Below are 19,947 nucleotides of genomic sequence, written 5' to 3'. Positions count from 1 at the left end.
GTTCTAATTCGTATTAGAAATATGGTATTGGATTTCCATATGCAATAGTGGTATTGGATTTCCATATGCAAAGTGGTATTGTTCTAATCCAATACCACTATTGTTCTAATACCACTTCAATGGGGGAAAAAAGTCATGACCATCCTCTCTCCATTGAATTGTCTTTGCATCTTTGAGAAATCAGTTATTCTTATAAATGTCCATCTACTTCTGGTTTCTCTATTGTGTTCCATTGATGTGTATGTGTGTGTGTGTGTGTGTGTGTGTACACACATACACATGTGTTCCATTGATGCGTGTGTGTGTGTATCTGTGTCTGTCTGCTGATCATCTATCTTTATCTTTACATTAATATCACAGTTTTTTGAGTACTAAAGCTTTGTAAGTCTTGAAATCAGGTAGCGTCAGTCACCAACTTTCTTTTTCTTTTTCTCTTCCAAATCCTTTGAACTTTATAGAGTCAGTTTGTCAGTTTTTACAAAAAAGCCTGCTGGCATTTTGATTGGGATTTCGATGAGTCTACAGATCGATTGAAAGAAAATAGATATATTAATATTGTTGTGTCTTCTGACCCATAAACAAGAATTGTCAACAGCAATGTTTTGTAATTTTCAGTATACAGGCTTTCCACATTTTGTGATAGATTTGTTCCTACATATTTCATATTTTTGATGCAATTGTAAATTATTTTATTTCAATTTTTCATTGTCCTTTGTAAATACGTAGAAATGAAATTCATGTTTGTTTGCTAACCTTGCATCCTACAATCTTGCTAAATTCACTTATTAGTTCCAGTAGTTTTTTTTTGTATATCCCACTGAATTTTCTACATAGATAAACATGTTAAATGAAAATAGTTTCACTTCATTCTTTCTAATCTATATGCCTTCCCCCACCCACCTCCTCATACCCTATTTTCTTGTACTAACAGAACCTCCCTTGCACTATTGAATGGGCATGGCAAAAGCAGACATCCTTTCATTTTCTTGCCATTAGGGAAAAGCATACACTCTTTTACCATTAAAGTATGATGTTAGGTGTAGATTTTTCACAGATGCCATTTAGCAGATTGAGGAAGTCTGTTCTGGTCATACTTCACTAACAGCCTCTATTAGAAATGCATGTTGGATTTTGTCAAGGCATTTTCTGCATAAAGTTAGATGACTATAAAGTTGTTTTTTTTTTAGTATGTTAATATGGTTAATTGCCCCAACCTTACATTTCTGGGAGAAACCCAACATGGTCATTATGCATTAGACTCTATACATTTTTTTACTTCAATTTGCCAAATTCTGTTTAGAATTTTTGCATCTATATGCATGAGGGATATTTGCCTATAATTTTTTTTTACAATGTGTTTGTAAGGTTTTAGTATCATATTTGTGTTAGCCTCACAGAATGAGTTAGGAAGTATTCCCTCCTTTCAATTTTCTGGAAGAGTTTGTCTAGAATTGATAATATTTCTCCTTTAAATAATTGATACAAATCAGCAGTGAAATCATCTGGTGCTGAAGTCTTCTTTGCGAAAATGTTTTTAAGTACAAATTCAATTTGTTGAATAGATGTAGAGTTGTCAGTTTATTTACTTCTTCTTGAAAGAGTTGTTGGTAATTTGTGTCCTTTGAGTAATTTATCATTTAATCTTAGATGTTAAATTTATTATTATCTTTTGCATTACCAGTAAATTGTCTTTGTCTTTTTAAAATTCAACTTTTATTTTCGGATAACTGTAGATTCACATGCATTTGTAATAAATAACACAAAGCCCATATATACTCTTTACCCACTTTCCTCCGATTGTAATACCTTGAAAATCGATAACATAATATCGCAACAAGAATAATAAAATTGATCAACCCATCAATCTTATTCCAATGTCCCCAGTTTTACCTGTCTACATTTGTGTGTGTGTTTAGTTGTATATAGTGTTCTCACCTGTGTAGGTCTGTACATCCACCACCAGTCAAAAATGGAGCAACAGTTCCATTATCATAAGAGGGCTCGTGTTGCTCTTCTATAACCATAGCCGCCTCCCTCTATCCTTCCCACATCCTTCCTAAACCTTAGCAACCACTAATCCATTCTCCATTTATAAGATTTTGTCATTTCAAAACTGTCATACAAGTGGAATCATATAGTGTATGAGTTTTGTGGACTGGCTTTTTCCTTCAGCATAATTACCTGGAAAATCATACAAGATGTTGCATGTATCAACGATTCATTCCTTTTCTTACTGAATAGTATTCCAGGATATGGACATACAACAATTGGTTTAACCAGTCATCTGGTTAAAAACACTCGAGTTGTTTTTGGTTTCTGTCTAATATAAATAAAGCAGCTATGGACATTCAAGTACAGGCTTTTATGTGAATGTAAGTTTTCACTCTCTGAAACATGCCTAAAAGAACAAGTATTGAGCCATACAGTAATTAAATATTAGTTTTTAAGAAAACTGCCAAACTTCTCTAGAATGGCTGTGCCATTTTACATTGCCACTAGCAATGTATTAAGTTTCTCCTCATCCTTGCCAGCACTAAATTTTGTCACAATTTTTTATTTCAGCCATTCTAATTTTTTATTTTAGCCATACCTCATGGCAGTTTAATCTGTATTCCCCTAATGGCTAATGATGTAGGGCATCTTTTCATTTGCTTATTTGCTATCTGTATATCCTTTTCAGTAAAATGCATGTGCATGTGTTTTGTCTTATTTTCTGATTGGATGGTTTAGTTTTTACTGTTGAGTTTTGAGAGTTCTTCATACAGTCTAGATACTAGGCCTTTTTCAGATATGTTATTTGTAGATATATTCTCCAGGTCTGTAGCCTGTCTTTCCATCCTTTTAACAGGCTCTTTCTCACACACACACACACACACACACACACACACACACACACACACACACGGTTTTAATTTAATGAGATCCAAATTATCAATACTTTCTTTCATGGATCATGCTTTTGGTGTCATGACTAAATATTCTTTGCCTAGCCTAAGATCCTCAAGACTTTTTCCCATATTTCTTTCTATACATTTTAGTTTCATGTTTTACATTAAATTCATGATCCATTTTGAGTTAATATATGCATGAGGTAAGAGATGCAGGTTGAGCTTTATTATCCTGCCTATGAATGTCCAAATGCTCCAACCACTTGTTGAAAAGTCTCTCTTTCTTCCACTGAATTGTTTTTACACCTTTGTCAAAAATCAGTTTGGCATACTGTGTCAGTATGTTTCTGGATTCTACATTCTTGTCCATTGGTCTATATGTCTATTCCTCCCCCAAAGTCATACTGTCTTAATACAGCTACAGAGTAAGCTTTATTCCCAGTTTATTCTTCTTTGTCAAGATTGTTTACGCTTTCCTAGGTCCTATGTCTTGCCATATTAATTTTAGAATAAGCTTGACTATATCTATAAACAACTTCTTGTGATTTTGATAGAAATTAAATTAAATCTATAGATCAAATAAGGGGGTAACTGACATCTCTAATATGTTGAGTCTTTTATTTCTTACTTCTTCATTTTTAAAGTTTCAGCATAAAAATCTTGTACATATTTTAAAGTGTATACCTAAGTATTTCATTTTCTTTCAAGCTATTATAAATGATATTCACTATTTAATTTTGACTTCTGCAATTTCATTGTTACTTTATTAAAATGTGATTAAATTTTGTGTAGTGATCTTGTAACCAGTGACCTTGCTGACCTAACTTAATAACAAGGTTTTTTGGTGTGGATCTCTTGGGGTTTCCTATGTAGACAATACATTACCTGAAAAAGTGACAGTTCTATTTCTTCCTTTCCTATTTGTATGCCTTTTATTTCTTCTGTTGTCTTGTTGACATGAATAAAGCTTCTGGTATTATTCTGAGTAACAGTGATTAGAATGGATGCCCATTTCTTTCTTGATCTCAGGAGGCAATTAATCATTCTTTAACTATTAAATATGACTTTAGCTGTAGGTGTTAGGAGGACATACAATGAAAAAGTTCCCCTCTAGTCTTATGTTGCCAAGAGTTTTTCATAAATGGGTGTTGGATTTGGTTAAAGCTTTTTTCTGCACAATTGATATAACTATATGTTTTCTCTTCTTTAGCCTGTTGATATGCTGGATTACATTAATTGATTTTCTAATGTTTAACCAGCCTTGTATATCCAAAATAAATCCCCCTTTGTCGTGAAGTATAATTCTTTTAATGCATGGCTGGATTCAGATTACTAATATTTCATTGAGGCATTTTGCATCTCTGTTTATGAGGGAGATTGGTATGTAGATTTCTTTCTTTTTATACTGTCTATCTGGTTTTAGAGCCTCATAAAATGAATTATGAAGTGATCCCTCCTATTTTTTGAAATAAATCAGTTTGGTTATTCTTTGATTACTTAGTAAAATTCCCCACAGAGCCATCTCAGTCTTAATATCTCCTTTTCAGAAGTTTAAAAATTATGAATATAATTTATTTAATGATTTTAGTGCTATTCACATTGTCCATTTTATCTTGGTTGAGTTTTGGTAGTTTGTGGGTTTCGTGGGAGTGAACCATTTTTTCTAAGTTATCAACTTTATGAGTGCAAAGTTGTCCATTGTGTTTCTTTATTATCTTTTTAATAACTGCAAGATGTATTGTGATGTCCTCTATTTCATTTCTGATATTAGTGCTTTGTGAATACTCACTTTCTCTGTCAGCCTTCCAAAGGTTTTATCAGTTCTTAAGGTTTTTTTCTCCAAAGGAAGAGGTTTTTGTCTCACTGATTCTCTCTATTTTTTTTTTCTATTTTCAATTTCATTGATTTATGTTCTTTTATTCATTGTTTCCTTCCCCCTGCTTGCTTTGGGTTTATTTTGCTCTTCTTGCTCTAGTTTCTTGGGGCAGGAACTCAGACTGTTGATTAAATACTTTTCCTTGTTTCCAACATAAGCATTTAGGGCTATAAATGTTATTCCCAATGCTATTTTAACTTCATCCCACATAGTTTGATACATGGTGTTTTTATCTTCCTTCAGTTTTAAATATTTTTTATTTCCTTTGAGACTTCCTCTTTGACCTCTGAATTATTTAGGGCTCTGTTGTTTAAATTCCATGTGTTTAGAGATTTTCCTGCTGCCTTTCCATTATTAATGTCCAGTTTGATTCCACCATGGTCAGAGAACAAACTATATGTGATTTCAATTATTTTAAATTAGTTCAGATTTGTTGTAATGCCTGGTGGGGTTTTAGAGAATCAGCTTTCCACTCAGTCCTACTGATTATTCCAGCAGAGAACTCAGAGCATCACCATCTCCTTCCACCACGTGGGGAATGGAAGTTCAGCTCTCTGATCAGCTATATGAATACCACCCAGTCAGGGTATCGGATTGTTGTCACTTATTTCCATGGGGCAGGGAAGCAGTGTGGAAGATCAGCATCCTGCTCGGCTCCATAGAACTCCCAGAGAAAGGGGTGTTGTTGTCCCATCGATGTATAGGTGGAGTAGAGCAGATAGTGCCAAAAAGTTTACTGTGTTTAGGCCAACATTTTCCTGGTCCTTTGGCTAGGGGAAACAGGCTTTTCTTGAATCATTTTTTTGTCTGTGCCTTTTAAAGATGAGGTTGGAGGCTTCTGCAGTACCCTATCTAGGATATATGGGAAACAGTAACAAAACCCAGAGGAGTCACTGCCATGTCATTCCTTAAGTCCAGAGGTCTCCAGGCATCCCACCTACTTTTTTCCACCATTCAGAGTCTTCTTATGCTTATCTGTTGTGTTATGTCCAGGACTTTTTAGCTATTACACAGAGGACCTAGGAGGAATGTGGCTACTCTGTTATTGCTGGGACTGGACATCCCTCCAGCAATTTATCTAATAATTAGACTTAGATAACAAAGAAAAAAACTTACATATTTACCCATGCAGTTACCAAAACCTTTGCATTTTATTCCTTAGTGTCGATCTGTATTTCCGTGTGGTATGATTTTCCTTCTGCCTTTAACATTTCTTGTACTACAAGTTTGTTAGTGATAAATTTTTTCAGTTTTATATATATTTAAAAGTCTTTATTTCACATTTCTTTTCAAAAGATATTTTCACTGTGTATAGATTCTACAATGACAGTCTTTTTCCTTCAACTTTAAAAATGTCACTCTACCATGTTTTCTCTTGCATTGTTTCTGATAAGAAATTGGCTGCCTTCCTTGACTGTGTTCCTCTGCAGAATAAGTTTTCTTGCTCCCTATTTTTAAGATTTCTCTTTGTCACTGCTTCTGAGAAGTTCGATCCTGATGTGACTTAATGTGGTTTTCTTCATGTTTCTTGTGCTTGGTATTCATTGACTTTTTGATCCACAGGTTTACAGTTTTAATCCAATTTGGAAAATTTCTGGCCACTGTTGCTTCAATGACAAATTTATTAAGCTACCTGAAAATTTTCCACAGCTTGTTGATGGCTGGCTTTTTGTTTGTTTTGGCTTTGATTCTCTTTCTTCTCTTTGTCACATTTTAGATAGTTTCTATGGTGCCTTGCAGTTCACCAATCTTTTGTCTGCACTGTCTGATCTGTTCATCAGATTCCGTGCATTCTTCATCTCATACATCATAGTTTTTACCTCTAGAAGTTTGATTTGTGTCTTACTTGTTATCTTCTATATCTCTCCCTAACTTTTTGAGCATATCAAATGCAATTGCAATAACTTTTAATGTGCTCACACTAACATCTGAGGCAGTTATATGTATGTCTTAATTTTTCTATTTGAATTTTCTCCTCAATATAGGCCTGTATTTTCATGTTTCTTTGCATACCTGATATTATTTGGTTGGATGCCAGAAAATTTCAGTTTTATTTTGTTAGGTGGTAGATATTTTTGCTTTCTTATAATTATTCTTAGGGTTTGTTCAGGGATGCAGTTAAGTTCCTTGGAAACAGTTTGATCCTTTTAGGTCTTCCATTTAAGATTTTCTGGGCAGAACTGCAGCCTTATTAGGTTGTTTCCAGTACTGAGGCAAGACCCTTCTGCATACTCTACCAACGCCTATGGGATTATAAGGTTTCCAGTCTAGTTTATGGGAGTAGTCACTATTCCCAGCTCCGAGTGAGTTCAGAGCACCATTCCCTGCAACTCTCTGGAATGATCCATGCCCAGATTCCCGTAGTTCCCTCACATGCAAGCACTGATCAGTACCCTGATTTGTCCCGGATTTAAAGTCACCTTGCAGGACAGACAATAAGATAAAAAATGCATTCATTAGAAGGGCACTCTTGAAATGCATACCCTCAGGCCAAGACTGGAGGATTAAAGAAAAGAATCCGATTTCCTTTCTCTCATTAGCTCTTTAGAAAAAATTGCTTTATCAGAGGGTCGGATGGTTATTATATAGTCTAAGAAGTCAGAAGACAATGCCCTATCTCCCGGATTTTTTGAAAGTTTCTCACAAATGTCTATAAACAGCAGTAGTTAACAAATGCCATATATGGCCCTCCTGAGAGGGATGTTAAAAATACAGATTCCTGAATTTTGGCCAAATGTTGATAACTATAGAATTTGACTGATGAGTACATGGGGGTACATATACTCTTCCACTTTTGTATATATTTGAAACTTTCCACCATAAAAAAGCTTAGAAGAAAAACAAAATATATTAAGATTCTTGGGTCTTTAGGCCTAGACCCCAATTTATAGCTCTGAAGTGGGACCCAGGAATCTGCATTTTCACAAATGTCCTAGCTCAGGTGGTCATTGGACCACATTTTGAGAAACACTGGTACACTCATTACTAAGTGATTCACTTGCTCAACTTAATTGTCTGTGTGGCTATTGTTTTTACAACTATCGTACTTGTCCATGGGCCTCCAGCCTCAAACGTTCAATTAAGCGAACATTATTCTCAGCTCATCAAGCTCTTACCTGAACAGGCTCTATAGGACAGGGATCCTTGAAGCCAAAATTGTAAGAACGAAACTCTCCTCCAGTCAAGGAAGCAAGCTCTTTCAAAAAGCCATTTGCAATCTCATCATTGTAATTGAAGGAGATGGTATAAATAGGAATTTTCTGAAAAACCTTGACTAGGTCTATCACCATTTCAGGTGGCTGAAATAATAAATTTTGAGGGAGGAAATGGGAGATGAGAAGAGAGAACAAAACAAAAAAATAAGGTGTAAAAACCCTTAGTGTTTACTTCAGGTAGTGAAATCCTCAACTTGTATTTCCCTGCATAGCAGTGAGTGGCTTCTTTGAAAGGTGTCAATCCAATTCAGTGAGCAGAGCCAACACTACCAGACAGTGATAGACCAATAACACAGCCCTTTCCCTCTGCGGGGGTCACAGTTTGGTGGGGAAAACGATCTGGGAGAAAGATTTGGCTAACTGATCAATCAGCTTTCGGGGCACCGAAACTTAGAGTTCATGCTCTTAAGTACTAGGCTATGCATAGAGCAGGAAGCCATGAGTAGAACACCCTGGCAACCAGGATTCTGCAGAGTGGGGCACTGGACCTTGATGTGGCATCCCAAGATCACCACAAAAAGAGTAGTCTCCAGTCTCAGTCAGCCATGGTCAACGTGCCTCCCATGGATTGAATGAAGGGCCATTAAGTGTCATTCTGTGTTCTGGGCACTCTGTTGGGGTATAACATCCTGGTCAGTCCTTATAACCATCTTGTGAAGTAGTTCTGGAAAGACTATGCCTTCTCAATACCCTGAGAGCAGGAGTGTCACCAGTGCACCCCTCTGGAAGTTCTTTGCCAGTATCTATCAAAACATATGCCTTTTGACTGAGTCTACTTCTTAGACATACTCGTGTACAAGATAATCTATGTGCACAGTTACTTGTGCAACATTGTGTGTAACAAAAAGATAGAAAACAAGCTAAATGTCCATCTATAGGGTGCATGGCTAAATAGCTGTGTGATGGAATAGCAGGCAGTTATCAAAGCTGAGGAGGCATTTTATGAAATGATATTAAGCAGTCTCCAAGGTATATTTTATTATTAAAGGTCAGAATTTTGTGTGTAGCTTGCTACCATTTGTATATTTTAAAAGGAGATACACACACACATATACATATCTGCTTGCAAACAAACTATCTCTGAAAGAAGATACAAGGAACTGGTAATATACGTTGCCTCTTCATGGGTAAACAGGAAATGGGAGGGAGAATTTTCTCTATATAGCTTTTTGTACCTTTGTAATTTGTACAATGAAAATGTATTACTATCCAAAAATTAAATAAAAATTTAGTTTTTAAGACAGAAGTTTCATGGAATATGATGCAGTCATTGAGAATGTTTCCAAAACATTTCTCATGAAACAAACCTCATGCATATGAGATTTTTTAAAAAGCAAACACAAAATTGAATTACGAGTGATTTAAGTTTTCTTCTTCCTTATGTTTGTATGCTTGTTTAGATTTCATAAATTGCAATAAACTTAGTAAGAGTTTATTAAATAGAAAAAGACCCCTTGTCCAGATGACTTTCAAATTAGAATCTCCAGCCCACATCTGCCCCAAATGCCAGCTCCAGATTTCTGGGGCTTCTGACATCCATGGACTCCAGGTGCTCAAGCCCAGCTTCCCCTACCAGCAATCTCCAAACCTGCTCCTTCTTTGAATTTAAATAAGTTAATAACATAATCATTATAACCAAAAATCAGTCATCTTGACCCCTTTCTCCCTTGCTCTCACCTCTTCTCATGCTGACTTCTTCCCCCTGCCAAATTGGTCACCAAGTCCTTTGAGGCTACTTTTATTATCTCATCTCTGAAGAGTCTTCTTGTCTCTGTTTCTGTTGCTGCTATCCAAGGTGGGCCCTTACCAGATCTAGTCTTTCCCTGGCACTAGGGAGGCAGAGTTATAAAATATAGATGTACGAGACCATCTGCTTCTTGGAGAGCCCCCACTGTGGAGAAGCCCGCCCTTTCCATGTGGCACTCAAGGACCTCACAGTCTCCCCCAGCCTAGCCTTCGAGCCTCCGCCCTGACACTTCTCCATCATTGCCTTGCTCTCAGGCTGTTTCTCAGAGCAGCCTCTCTGTTCCTTCTGCCCAGGATACCAGTAATCGTCTCTGTTTGGAAAATTCTTTCTCCTCTTTCCCGACACAGTTGAAATGTCCCCTCCTCAGTGGAAACGGCCTGTCATCTCTCCTTCATGCACAGCAGAATACACCACTCTGTGCTCTGAGACATCTCATGGCATAGGCAAGACCACTCCTCACATCATGTGAGAGTTAACCATATATCTAGCATATTCCCCAATGTCACCTTCCCTAAGGCAGGGATATTATTCACCTCTGTAGCCTCAAACCTTGACACCACACACAGAATATGAGCAGGGCACAATATACATTGCTTTCACAGAGAAAGTACCGTGAGATTGATAAAAAAAAATCATTCCAAATAAAATTTCACTTTACATAGAACTTGTCTGTCATAATAAATCATGCTGCAGTAAAATCCAGTTGCTTTGCTGTTTAAGCCCTAAACCATTGGACATAGAATATTTTATACTAATTGCCTAGCTGTCTTCACAAGCAAATACCTCACGATGAAGGAAACAAGTTGGTACTAATTCACTTTGGCAGTTAATTCACATTGTACTGGCCTGCAAGTCTGTGTATTTACATAATGCTCAGTGCATTAGTTTTCCATTCACAAAGCTCAAAAGAAGATGAACAGACACCACCAAAACTTTTCAAATATTTTCCAGTCAGGTTAAACAAAACAAAGAGCATTCCACTAGAAAGGCTTGCTTTTGTTTAAATGATTACTAAGTTAAAATTAGGAGTAAAACCAAGGATGTTGTGCAGTGACATGTTTAGATTCAGAATCCCCAAAGGAAAAAAATCAAAAAGAGTCTTCTCACTCTTAGTTTATAATAAAATACAAACCAGTCTTCATTGGAAGGCAGAGATCTCCTTACATGGGGTTGGTTTCCAGGCCTGCATGTGTGTGTCACATTAACCAGATGACATTCATGGTCACATAAATTCTCCTCAGTGTTTCAGGGGAGAAACAAAGGGATTCCTCTGTGTATTTTCTCACCTCAGTTCTGGGTAAGGAAATATCTCCCAACAGCTTTTCAACAGCAACTGAAAGTTCCCCTAAACCATTCTGGTCCCCAAAACCATTCTCAGCATTGACTTTCAGAACACTGGTGAGTCCCTCTTTGTCCCCAACTTTGATAAGTACCTGATCAGGTCTGCCATCTGTCAGAAGGTAGATGGCTTGTGTTTCTTTATCAGCAAAAGCAAGCTGCAAGGCATTTAGAGTGTTTGTGGAACTTCCAATCTATAGGGAAGACAGAGAAAAAGAAGCCAAGCACACACTTGAATCTCAAAAAAAGACCTCAAACGTTATTTATTTTCTGCTTCCCCCCAAAAAAAGTACTTGTGAAATAAAAGGTAAATTAACATTATATTGAGATAATAATTTAAGCCCAGTAATTCCAGGACACCAAACTTTGGTGTGCCATGAGCCTCTCTCTGACGGTCTCAGGAAGCCAAGATTATAGACTTCCTGTCCTGATGGCAGAGCTCTTCATGCAATTTTATCTTTGTGTGTTTCTGTGAGAAGCACTAACTCAGTTACTGCTCACTCAGCTGTCAGCACAGCTTCACTAAGTAGCCTAAGTACACCCTGGAAGGGATCAGGTTTGTGTCAAACCAGGATTGACTTGTGACAACCAGAATTCGGCAGACACGAATGTGACATCACTAGCTATCTGCACGTATAGCAAAGAAACTGCAAATTTTAAAAACTCCTACTGCAGTTTCTGCCCAGAGATGCAGAACACTGGCAAGAATGTTACTCTGAAACTCACGATTTAAAAAAGTCAGCCAGTCAGCAAGCACATGACTGCTATTACACCCATCAGAGTGCTCAGGTCACAGGGTAACCAACTGGCCCCAAATATGGGGGAGATGGGCACCTGCAAAATCTGGCATGATGCAAGTGATGGCTTCCTGGGCAAGACACAGCCAAGCCACTCATAAGGAGAGTTTGGCTGGGGTGACTGGGCTGCCCAGGTGTATACTGGTGACAGGTAAAGGCCTGGAGGCCAAGACTGGAGGGGAGTCTGCATTCTCTCCAAGGATTTGCCACCATAGACCCTACAGGGCGCTCACAGAAAAGACAGGGAGAGTCCCGGGGAGTCCCCTTCATGATCCATGACAGTGGGAGAGCAAAACATACATCTCCACAGAGGCCCTTCCTGTCTCCCCTGCAAAACAAAAGTCTTAATCTGTGTGTGGTGGGGAAGAGGAGAGAAGGCTTGAACATGGCACCCTTAGGGACAGCTGGGGAAGGACAAAGGGAAAAGCAAAGCCTCCACACCTGTAGGAGGAGCAGTTAAAACACTAAGGGGACTGGATTAATGTAACCTTTGTAAACAAGTGAGCGACTCTGTGAAGCCACCACCATGCTTGGCGTTCAAAGCACTTCCTCAAGGATTTCTCTGCCTTGACAACCTCAGCAGGAGATCAAGCCAAGCTGGTTCTCCCAGATCCCCCTCCATCTTACCTTAATGTCTCTCAACCATGACTGAGCCCCTTTCAAATTATCTTCATCAATTTCAACAAGTTTTTCCTGCCAAGCAACTGCTTGAGCATCGAATTGCACAAAATTGAATTTCCTTTTATATTTCAGCTGTTCCTGTAAGAGACAATTATTATTTAACCATAAAACCACTCAAATGAAATAAAATTTTAGGACAGGTCATGTTTTGATAAATTTAAATCACTATGATATGTTTTTAGTCTAGAAGCTAAAAATTATATTCAATAGAGAAAGTCTTTTCTAGTACAAAAGGCATTTAAGTAAAATTTACACACAGTTTGGCTACTAAATCTTTACAAGTGTAAATATGTAGAAGAATATATTATATATATCACATATACATATAAGTTTATATATATAATGACATTAAATGTTTTTAATGCTGATATTGATGGTATACCAAATATGCACACTAAATACAACATGTTTAAAGGAAAGAAAACCCAACACAGTGTCACATTTAGGTCGCCCTCCTTTTGGTGAGGCCATTATTCTGTTACATATCTATTCACTTGCCTTCCATGAGCCCATATTTCTCCAGCAGAGGTCTACCAAATTAGAAGCTGTGTTTTGTAGTTGTCAACACTCCTCATAATTATTTCCTGTGGTTAATACTCACATCAGAACCACCAGCAATCCTCGCTTCTGGGTGTGGAAACTCGAAATTAGGAAATGTGGGCCACAGCTTCAGGACCCACAACTCAGAGGCAGCACAGGTGCAGTAAGAAGGGGACGCTCCTAACCACCAGCCTGCCTGCCTCCCGCACCTCAGTGCTGGGGCCAGGGCACACAGCACCCCATGAACGCTGAAGTTCACATTCAAATGCTGAGCTGATGCATACCTGAAAAACCATGGAAGTGTGTGCACACCACAGGCTTCAGGAGTAAGAAAACCTGAAGCAACGGACAGAGAAATCCCCTAAGCAATGCATGCGTTAACAGAAGGGATCCGCTGAAGAGAGCTCTGGTTTCAAAGGAGAACTGAAGGTTCTCTAACGGCAGTAGGGAACTTTCAACTAAATGGCTTTCCTGTGGACTTCTGTGTTCAAAACTCGCCTTTTCCCCTCCCTTGACCATGGCAGTGACAATTGGTGGAGATGTACCCATGATACACACAGGCCCACAAATGCATGAACTGACGGCTCCATCTAACCTGTATGAACTGGATAATCTTGTCCTTCACGAAGACCAGTTTGTCTTTCATTGAGTGAGACGTATCAATGAGGACATAGATGCAATCATTGCGCACTTTTCCAAAAAGGATTTGACTCCCATCCTGTAGCCATTTAATCCTAGGCAGGAAATAGGTTGCAAGTGAATGGGTAGAGCCCATGGCAACAAGAGCATCTTCCTAAGAACTGACTGATACGTGTATGGAGGCCAGGGCTGTGCTGTATTATTTACACACAATCTTCTGTGAGTCGATTACTCACTTTGAGGGGTTTCTGTGGAAAGTCCTATATTTAGGCTGGCTGTCTCATCAGCCCCCCCTCCACTGTCCATTATCAATCTAAGTAAAACAAAAGTAGGAAAATCAATAGGTCAGAAAAATCAATTCAGTACTGGGTTTCAAAGCCAAAAGTAAATTACTGCCAGTCATCTGAGAATATGAAGCCCTCAGCTCTGACTCAGGCCATTTGCTCTCCCAGCCATGTTGAATGCAGTCTAGCCAGTGATGCCAGCATATTTCTGAAGTTTATGGACAGTATCACATAACCCCAGCTCCCTATAACAACCAAGCATCAGGTAGCTGTATGAACAGGACTGTTTCTGGGATCAAGGCTCAGGCTCCCACGACAGGATGTAAATTAAGTGCAAGGCTACACACAAAGCCTGGGGGAGGGGGAAGTGCAGAAGGAAAAATTATTTGAAAGTTGAGTTATGCAAGGCCTAGACAGCTTGAATTTGTAGGACAAATACAGAGGATTGAATGAATTGAAATATGACATATCAAAACTTGTGAGAGGTGGCTAAAGTGGCAATCAGAAGAAAATTTATAAAATTAAATGCTTATATTAGAAAGAAAGAAAAGTCTCAAATAGGTGATTTAAGCATTCATCTTAAGAAACTTAAACCCACAGTAAGGAGGAAAAAGAAAACAAAAAAATAAGAGTAAAAACAGTGACAGAAAGAAAATCTTGTATAGAGAAAAAAAAAAACAATAAAAGCAAAAGTTGGTTCTTTGAAAGGATGGATAAAATGGTCAGTCTCTAGCCAGACTGATAGAAAATGAAGATAACATAAATTACCAACATAATTTCTATGTGCATTTAAAGAAATTGAATACATAGTTAAAAACCTTCTGACAAAGAAAAACTCCAGGCTTCAGTGATGAATTCTACAAACATTTACGGGAGAGATGATACCAGTTTGCCACAAAGTCTTCTGGGAAATAGAGGAGAGAAAACTTCGCAGCGAGCCTTGACACCTGGTGGAAGGAGTGGGTCAAACAGACCCAGCAGCTGCCAGGCAGAATATCTTTTAAACAGCATCTTTTTTCCCAGAGCTGAAATCCAAATTACTCTCCCAAAAAGTCAACTGTGAAAGTATAAATAAAGGAGATTCCACATACAAGGCTTACTTTATCTGAGTGATTCATCACTGGCTGGGTTCTGAGGAGCTGGGGCTCTAGAAAGTTAATATGGGGGAAGACAAGGCTGTGCACCTTGTGGCTTTGTAACAGAAAACACACAAGGAGGGAGGAAACTCTCATTTCCAAGTGGCTACTGCAGGCTGAGTACTAGCCTAGATTCATTAGATTTAGTATCTCATCTAATCCATAGAACATATTAATAAATGGCACACTATTATTCCCACTGTATAAATGAGGAAGTTGATACACAAAAACACTAACTAACTTGTCTCAGGTCACACAGCAAGTGGCAGAGCTGGATTAGAATCCATCTCTATCTGACTTCAGAGCCCATGCACCTAAATAGATTTGGTCTTTGTGCTCTAAAATTGTCCCCTGGCATCAGGAGGTAAAAGCATAAAGGCCAAAGTTGAAGTCACAGTGTTAGTACACCAGATTCATTAGCATCACCAGACTTTATGAAACAGCAGAGTTGAAAGGGATCACATGAAGTTATTTTTAGCTGATTTCTAAACTACATATATACATATATATTCTTGAATTGTATTAAAATATGTCACATTTAAAGCTGTCCTGAAATGTAATATTCGAGAGTACAGAGGACAGGTGCAACACAGCCTCAATATACCTGTGGCCCACAAGAAATGCAAGACATGGGCAGCAGCCTTCTCTTTAGCCATCCCAATGATACACAACCTTTGTTTGTTGTTTTCAAGAGTCTGCACTGGCACCAAGGCAGCTTGGAACCTGAACACAAACACCCTTCTCTGTTATTAACAAAGAGGCCACTGGCAGACCATCAGGTGGTAAACTTGACTTAATACGCTTATTGGTCATTTCTCTTGGTTAAGCTTTTACCAAGAGTTTAAGCAGACTTGAATCTCAAGAGAGACTAGATCATTTGTACCCTCCCATAAACACACAAACCTCCTCTGGATCTGGGCCAGGACTGCGTGAATCCTCTCACTGTACCATGTGCACGTCTCCTTGGTGATGCAGACATGGACCAAGCTCCCATCCTTCCAGGGAGCGTGGATAAATCTGCTACAGTATTTTGCATGGACTGTCTTCTTATTGGTCTCCTAAGGAAAGGACAAAGGACAGAGCCATTCAGAAACCATACAAAGAAGAAAAGCCTCCAGATGGCATCTCCATCTCCAAGGTAAACTCATTTAACTGTCGGTTCAACCAAATGTGCACTGGTGCCTGATCTATTTGTGCTAGATGTCACAAATGATGCTCAGAAAGAAATCCACAATCCCATCTGTACCGCAGAGAAGATAGTGTATCCAGTGGGTAACACCTAGACAATGAGTGTGAATGAAGATGAGGTCTGAGGATGGCACCTTCAGCATTTAGAGGTTGGGGACATGGGAAAGAAGTAACAAAAAAGGCTGAGGGAAAAATAGCAGTGAGGTAAGAAGAAACATGGACATATATTTTCTGCAAGTAAAAAAACTTCAAGGAAGTAACCAACAATATCAAATGTCGATATTAGGTCAACTAAGAAAGAGACTAAGAATTGACACCTGGATTTAGCTATTCAGGTATGAGCGGGTTTTGGTGGAGGGGGGCCTTTGCCTGACTAGAGTGTGTTCAAAAGAACATGGGGAAATCACAGAATTTTAGAGGGGGAATGTGGAGTTAAATTCTAGAGAGGAGAATAGAAATGAGGTTAATGAGGTACAGACAGAGGCAACAGGGGTCAAACGCTGTATTTTTAATATGAGAGAAATAACAGCATGTTTGCATTGCTAATGGGAAAGGTTTGGAGATGAGGGCAATATTGATGATGTGGAATATAAAAGGGAGAAAGAATAAGTGAGGGACCAAATGGGTATCAGTGAACATGTGGAGGAGCTGGCCTTAGGCAGAAGCAAGGACAGTATAGCCATCCTAGAAGAAATAAGAGCAGAACATACAGGTGCAGATAATGGGAGATTTGTAAGGTGGAGGCAGATGTTCATGGATGTTCACTTTCACATTCAGTGAAATAGAAGGCAAGGTCACCTGCTGACAGGGAGCATGGAGGTGAAGGTGTTGAAGCTTGAAGAGGAAGAAGAAGGTAGACAATCTGAGTGGATTGGGAGAGCACAGTGAGATTGTAGGGCAGCACAAAAGGTCCACCTGAAGTTAGAAGTCATGGATTTAAAGTGAAACCAGGCATTGTGACTGTGTTTTTCTCCAGTTTCTTCCATTGCAGTCAACTGCATAGGTATAAAGCAGAAAAGGCAGAAAGCCGAGATTTAACTAAGGTTGAGATTTTGTGAGAGAAAACATAGTTGAGGACATATGAGAAGGACTGAGGATAAAGGGGACAGAGAAAAGGTGGTAGAAACAAATTATACATCCCAGCAGGGTTGAAAGATTGGTGGAATTAGGGCAGCAAAGAAAATGACCTAAAAAAGTGGTCAGATAGTGGATCCTTGGAATCGATTAAGTGGATTATGATTACAAGGCCAAGGTTATGCCTACAACAGAAAGGGGAGACATGGAGTTGTTGGAGGATGTTGGAAAAATGAAAGGTCAGGGTAAGGGATGTGCCATCCTCATGTGACTGACATCACTAAGACTTAAATCAGTTGGAGCTAGTGACAGTGAGCCAGAAGTTTACTGTCGGAGGCATGACAAAGCATTGACAGAGGTGACCTGGGGCTCAGTAGGTGACAGCCACGGGAGGTGTAGCGGGTGATATTTTCTGATGACATGGGAAGAAGGCAGAAGGATCAAGAAACAGCAAAGAGGAGCGAGGAAGCCACCTCTGGGCCACAGGACGCTGGGAGAAAAACTAGTATTCTCAAGAGAGAAAACCCAGACAAGCAAGTGAAGGAAACATCTCAGACCACCTGAGGTTCTAGGGGAGTTGCTGATGACTTCTAGCGCTGGAGGGCATGTGCAGGGGTTCTAGGAGTCAGGGAGAACTAGAGGAGGAGGCTTGGAAGGGAGGTCAGAGCCACACGGGGATGAGATTCAGGGGTCCAGTGACGGGTGAGAGCAGGGCTGAGGGCACGAGGAGATCGGCCCTGCTGTGGCCCAGGCAGTGAAGAGAGAACCAGAGCTTCACCTTAGAGCAAGGATGGAAAGAGAAGGATGCCCACTCTCATTCTCACCCGATTCCCGGGGATAGCATCCAAGAGAGTTCTCCCTACTCTCGACCCCATCATATGGAATCTCCTAGCTGTGCCTTGGGCACTCCCAACTAGAAAGACACCAGACCACAAGTTATGTGAATACAGATGTCAGGCAGCAGAGTGTCAGAATGATAAAGAAAAGCACAATGTGAGAGCAAAGCAGAGCTGAGTTCAACCCTGGATGGCAGGTGAGTTGCCTAGCCTCTCTGAGGCCCTAAGACTCTTTCCCTTGAGAGCACAAATATTCACCTTTTATCTAAAGCACATGGGCATTCCATAAATGTCCATTTCTGATTCACAATGTTTGTAATAACGGGAAGGAGGAAGGTAACATCTACTGGGTGTCTCCTGAGCACCAGGCACTGTGCTCAGACATGCATTTTTTAATTTGAACTTTAACACCACTCACATTTCAGATATGTGAGACTCAAACAAGTTAAATTATTTGCTCACTATTCTATAATTAGTAATGAGTAGAAATAGGATTCGCACCTAGGTCTTCTCATTCCAAATCTGGTGCACGTTCCACCAAACCACACTGCCGAGTACATAGTAAAGGTTCAATAAATATTTGTTAGAGGAATAAATAGTGAGACTAGAGTGGCTTTTTGAACATCAGGGCTGGCTTTGTATACAAGCAGCATAAACAACCATGAATGTGACTTCATGAGTGCCCCAAAATATTAAGTTACTAGATGCCTAAAATTCCCTAATTAGAAATATATTTTTGTCTCCTCTTCCCACCTGGTCATTTATCTTAGAAATACTACACAGCAAGGCCTTTTTTTGTCATAGGTGTAGAGTTTCCTATATCCATACCTATCAACCAGTTTTTAGAGTTAAAAGGTTAGGGAGTCCTGGCCAGTGGGAGGGATCTTGACCTATTTCACAGCCTCAGTTTCTCCCTACCTCATACACATAACAATTTTAGTCATAAATCCAGTTTCAGATATGTAGCCCCAAATAGTAAAAAAAACAGTCCCTTTTTCATCACTGTAAAAGAGGACAGCTGTACTATATACTTCTCAACCTTTAGTGTATTATTATCTATTAGCACAAGAAATTTGAGGTAAAATTTTTCATTTGTAGCTGATTTGTCAAATTGCCCCCATAAAATTTCATTTAAAACTGTCAAGAAAGAACAAAGAGAAAAATCAGTATTAGAGATAGGCCTAAGTGTACCACCACACTGTCACAGTAAGCTATGTTCAAATGGACAGGGAATCATATTTTTCAGTATCCAGGGCCTAATGCATTTTAAAAATAAAAATTTAGTTATGAATGACTTCCTGAACTAATGACATATCTGAATAATTCCACAAAATCAGAAGACTGTACTGGGCCAGGAAACGAACAAATGAGATTTCCCTGTAATGCAGCAATTATTCTGTCCTAGTGTCTGCACCAGGAAACAAGTCTTTCGTCAGTGCTGCATTTTTCTAATTCGATTTTTATATTTTATTCCTTGCAGTTTTGTCAACATACGGCAGTGAGAGGGCAAAAACACAACATCCTGCAGCTGTTATACCCCAAAGGAAAGAGCCCTTCCCTAGAGGATAAGGAACGCTGTGGCCAGACAGCCCAAGGAGTGGCGGAGACTGGGTTTTCACCTTGACTTGACAGACTTCTCAGTGGCAATCCTGACGTTCAGTCAGAGCCTTGGGGAATATGTAAAGCTGCCCGCATTTGAGAAGGACCT

General features: G+C 39.1%; 1 protein-coding gene across 9 annotated transcripts in view; it reads right to left on the bottom strand.

The window, feature by feature from the left end:
* The window catches only part of VWA3B (von Willebrand factor A domain containing 3B), a 135,922-nt gene that overhangs the window by 49,548 nt on the left and 66,427 nt on the right, over positions 1–19,947 (bottom strand). For 7 of the 9 annotated variants that reach the window (XR_004951973.1, XM_036224444.1, XM_036224443.1 and 4 more), the window contains 5 exons: positions 16,045–16,199; positions 13,678–13,816; positions 12,489–12,620; positions 11,160–11,258; positions 7,881–8,063 (listed from right to left, as the gene is read on the bottom strand). Coding sequence is in view for 8 of the 9 variants with exons in the window: in XM_036224444.1 (XP_036080337.1) it covers positions 7,881–8,063; positions 11,160–11,258; positions 12,489–12,620; positions 13,678–13,816; positions 16,045–16,199 (708 nt within the window). In the remaining variant the exon portion in view is untranslated. The remainder of the gene's footprint in view (positions 1–7,880; positions 8,064–11,159; positions 11,259–12,488; positions 12,621–13,677; positions 13,817–16,044; positions 16,200–19,947) is intronic. The other 2 variants (XM_036224445.1, XM_036224448.1) reach the window with 1 other exon arrangement.

This window comes from Rousettus aegyptiacus, unplaced genomic scaffold (assembly GCF_014176215.1).
Source record: "Rousettus aegyptiacus isolate mRouAeg1 unplaced genomic scaffold, mRouAeg1.p scaffold_m13_p_7, whole genome shotgun sequence".
NCBI lineage: Eukaryota > Metazoa > Chordata > Mammalia > Chiroptera > Pteropodidae > Rousettus > Rousettus aegyptiacus.
Note: the sequence above shows the minus strand (reverse complement) of the source record. Positions and strands in the feature narration are given on the sequence as shown.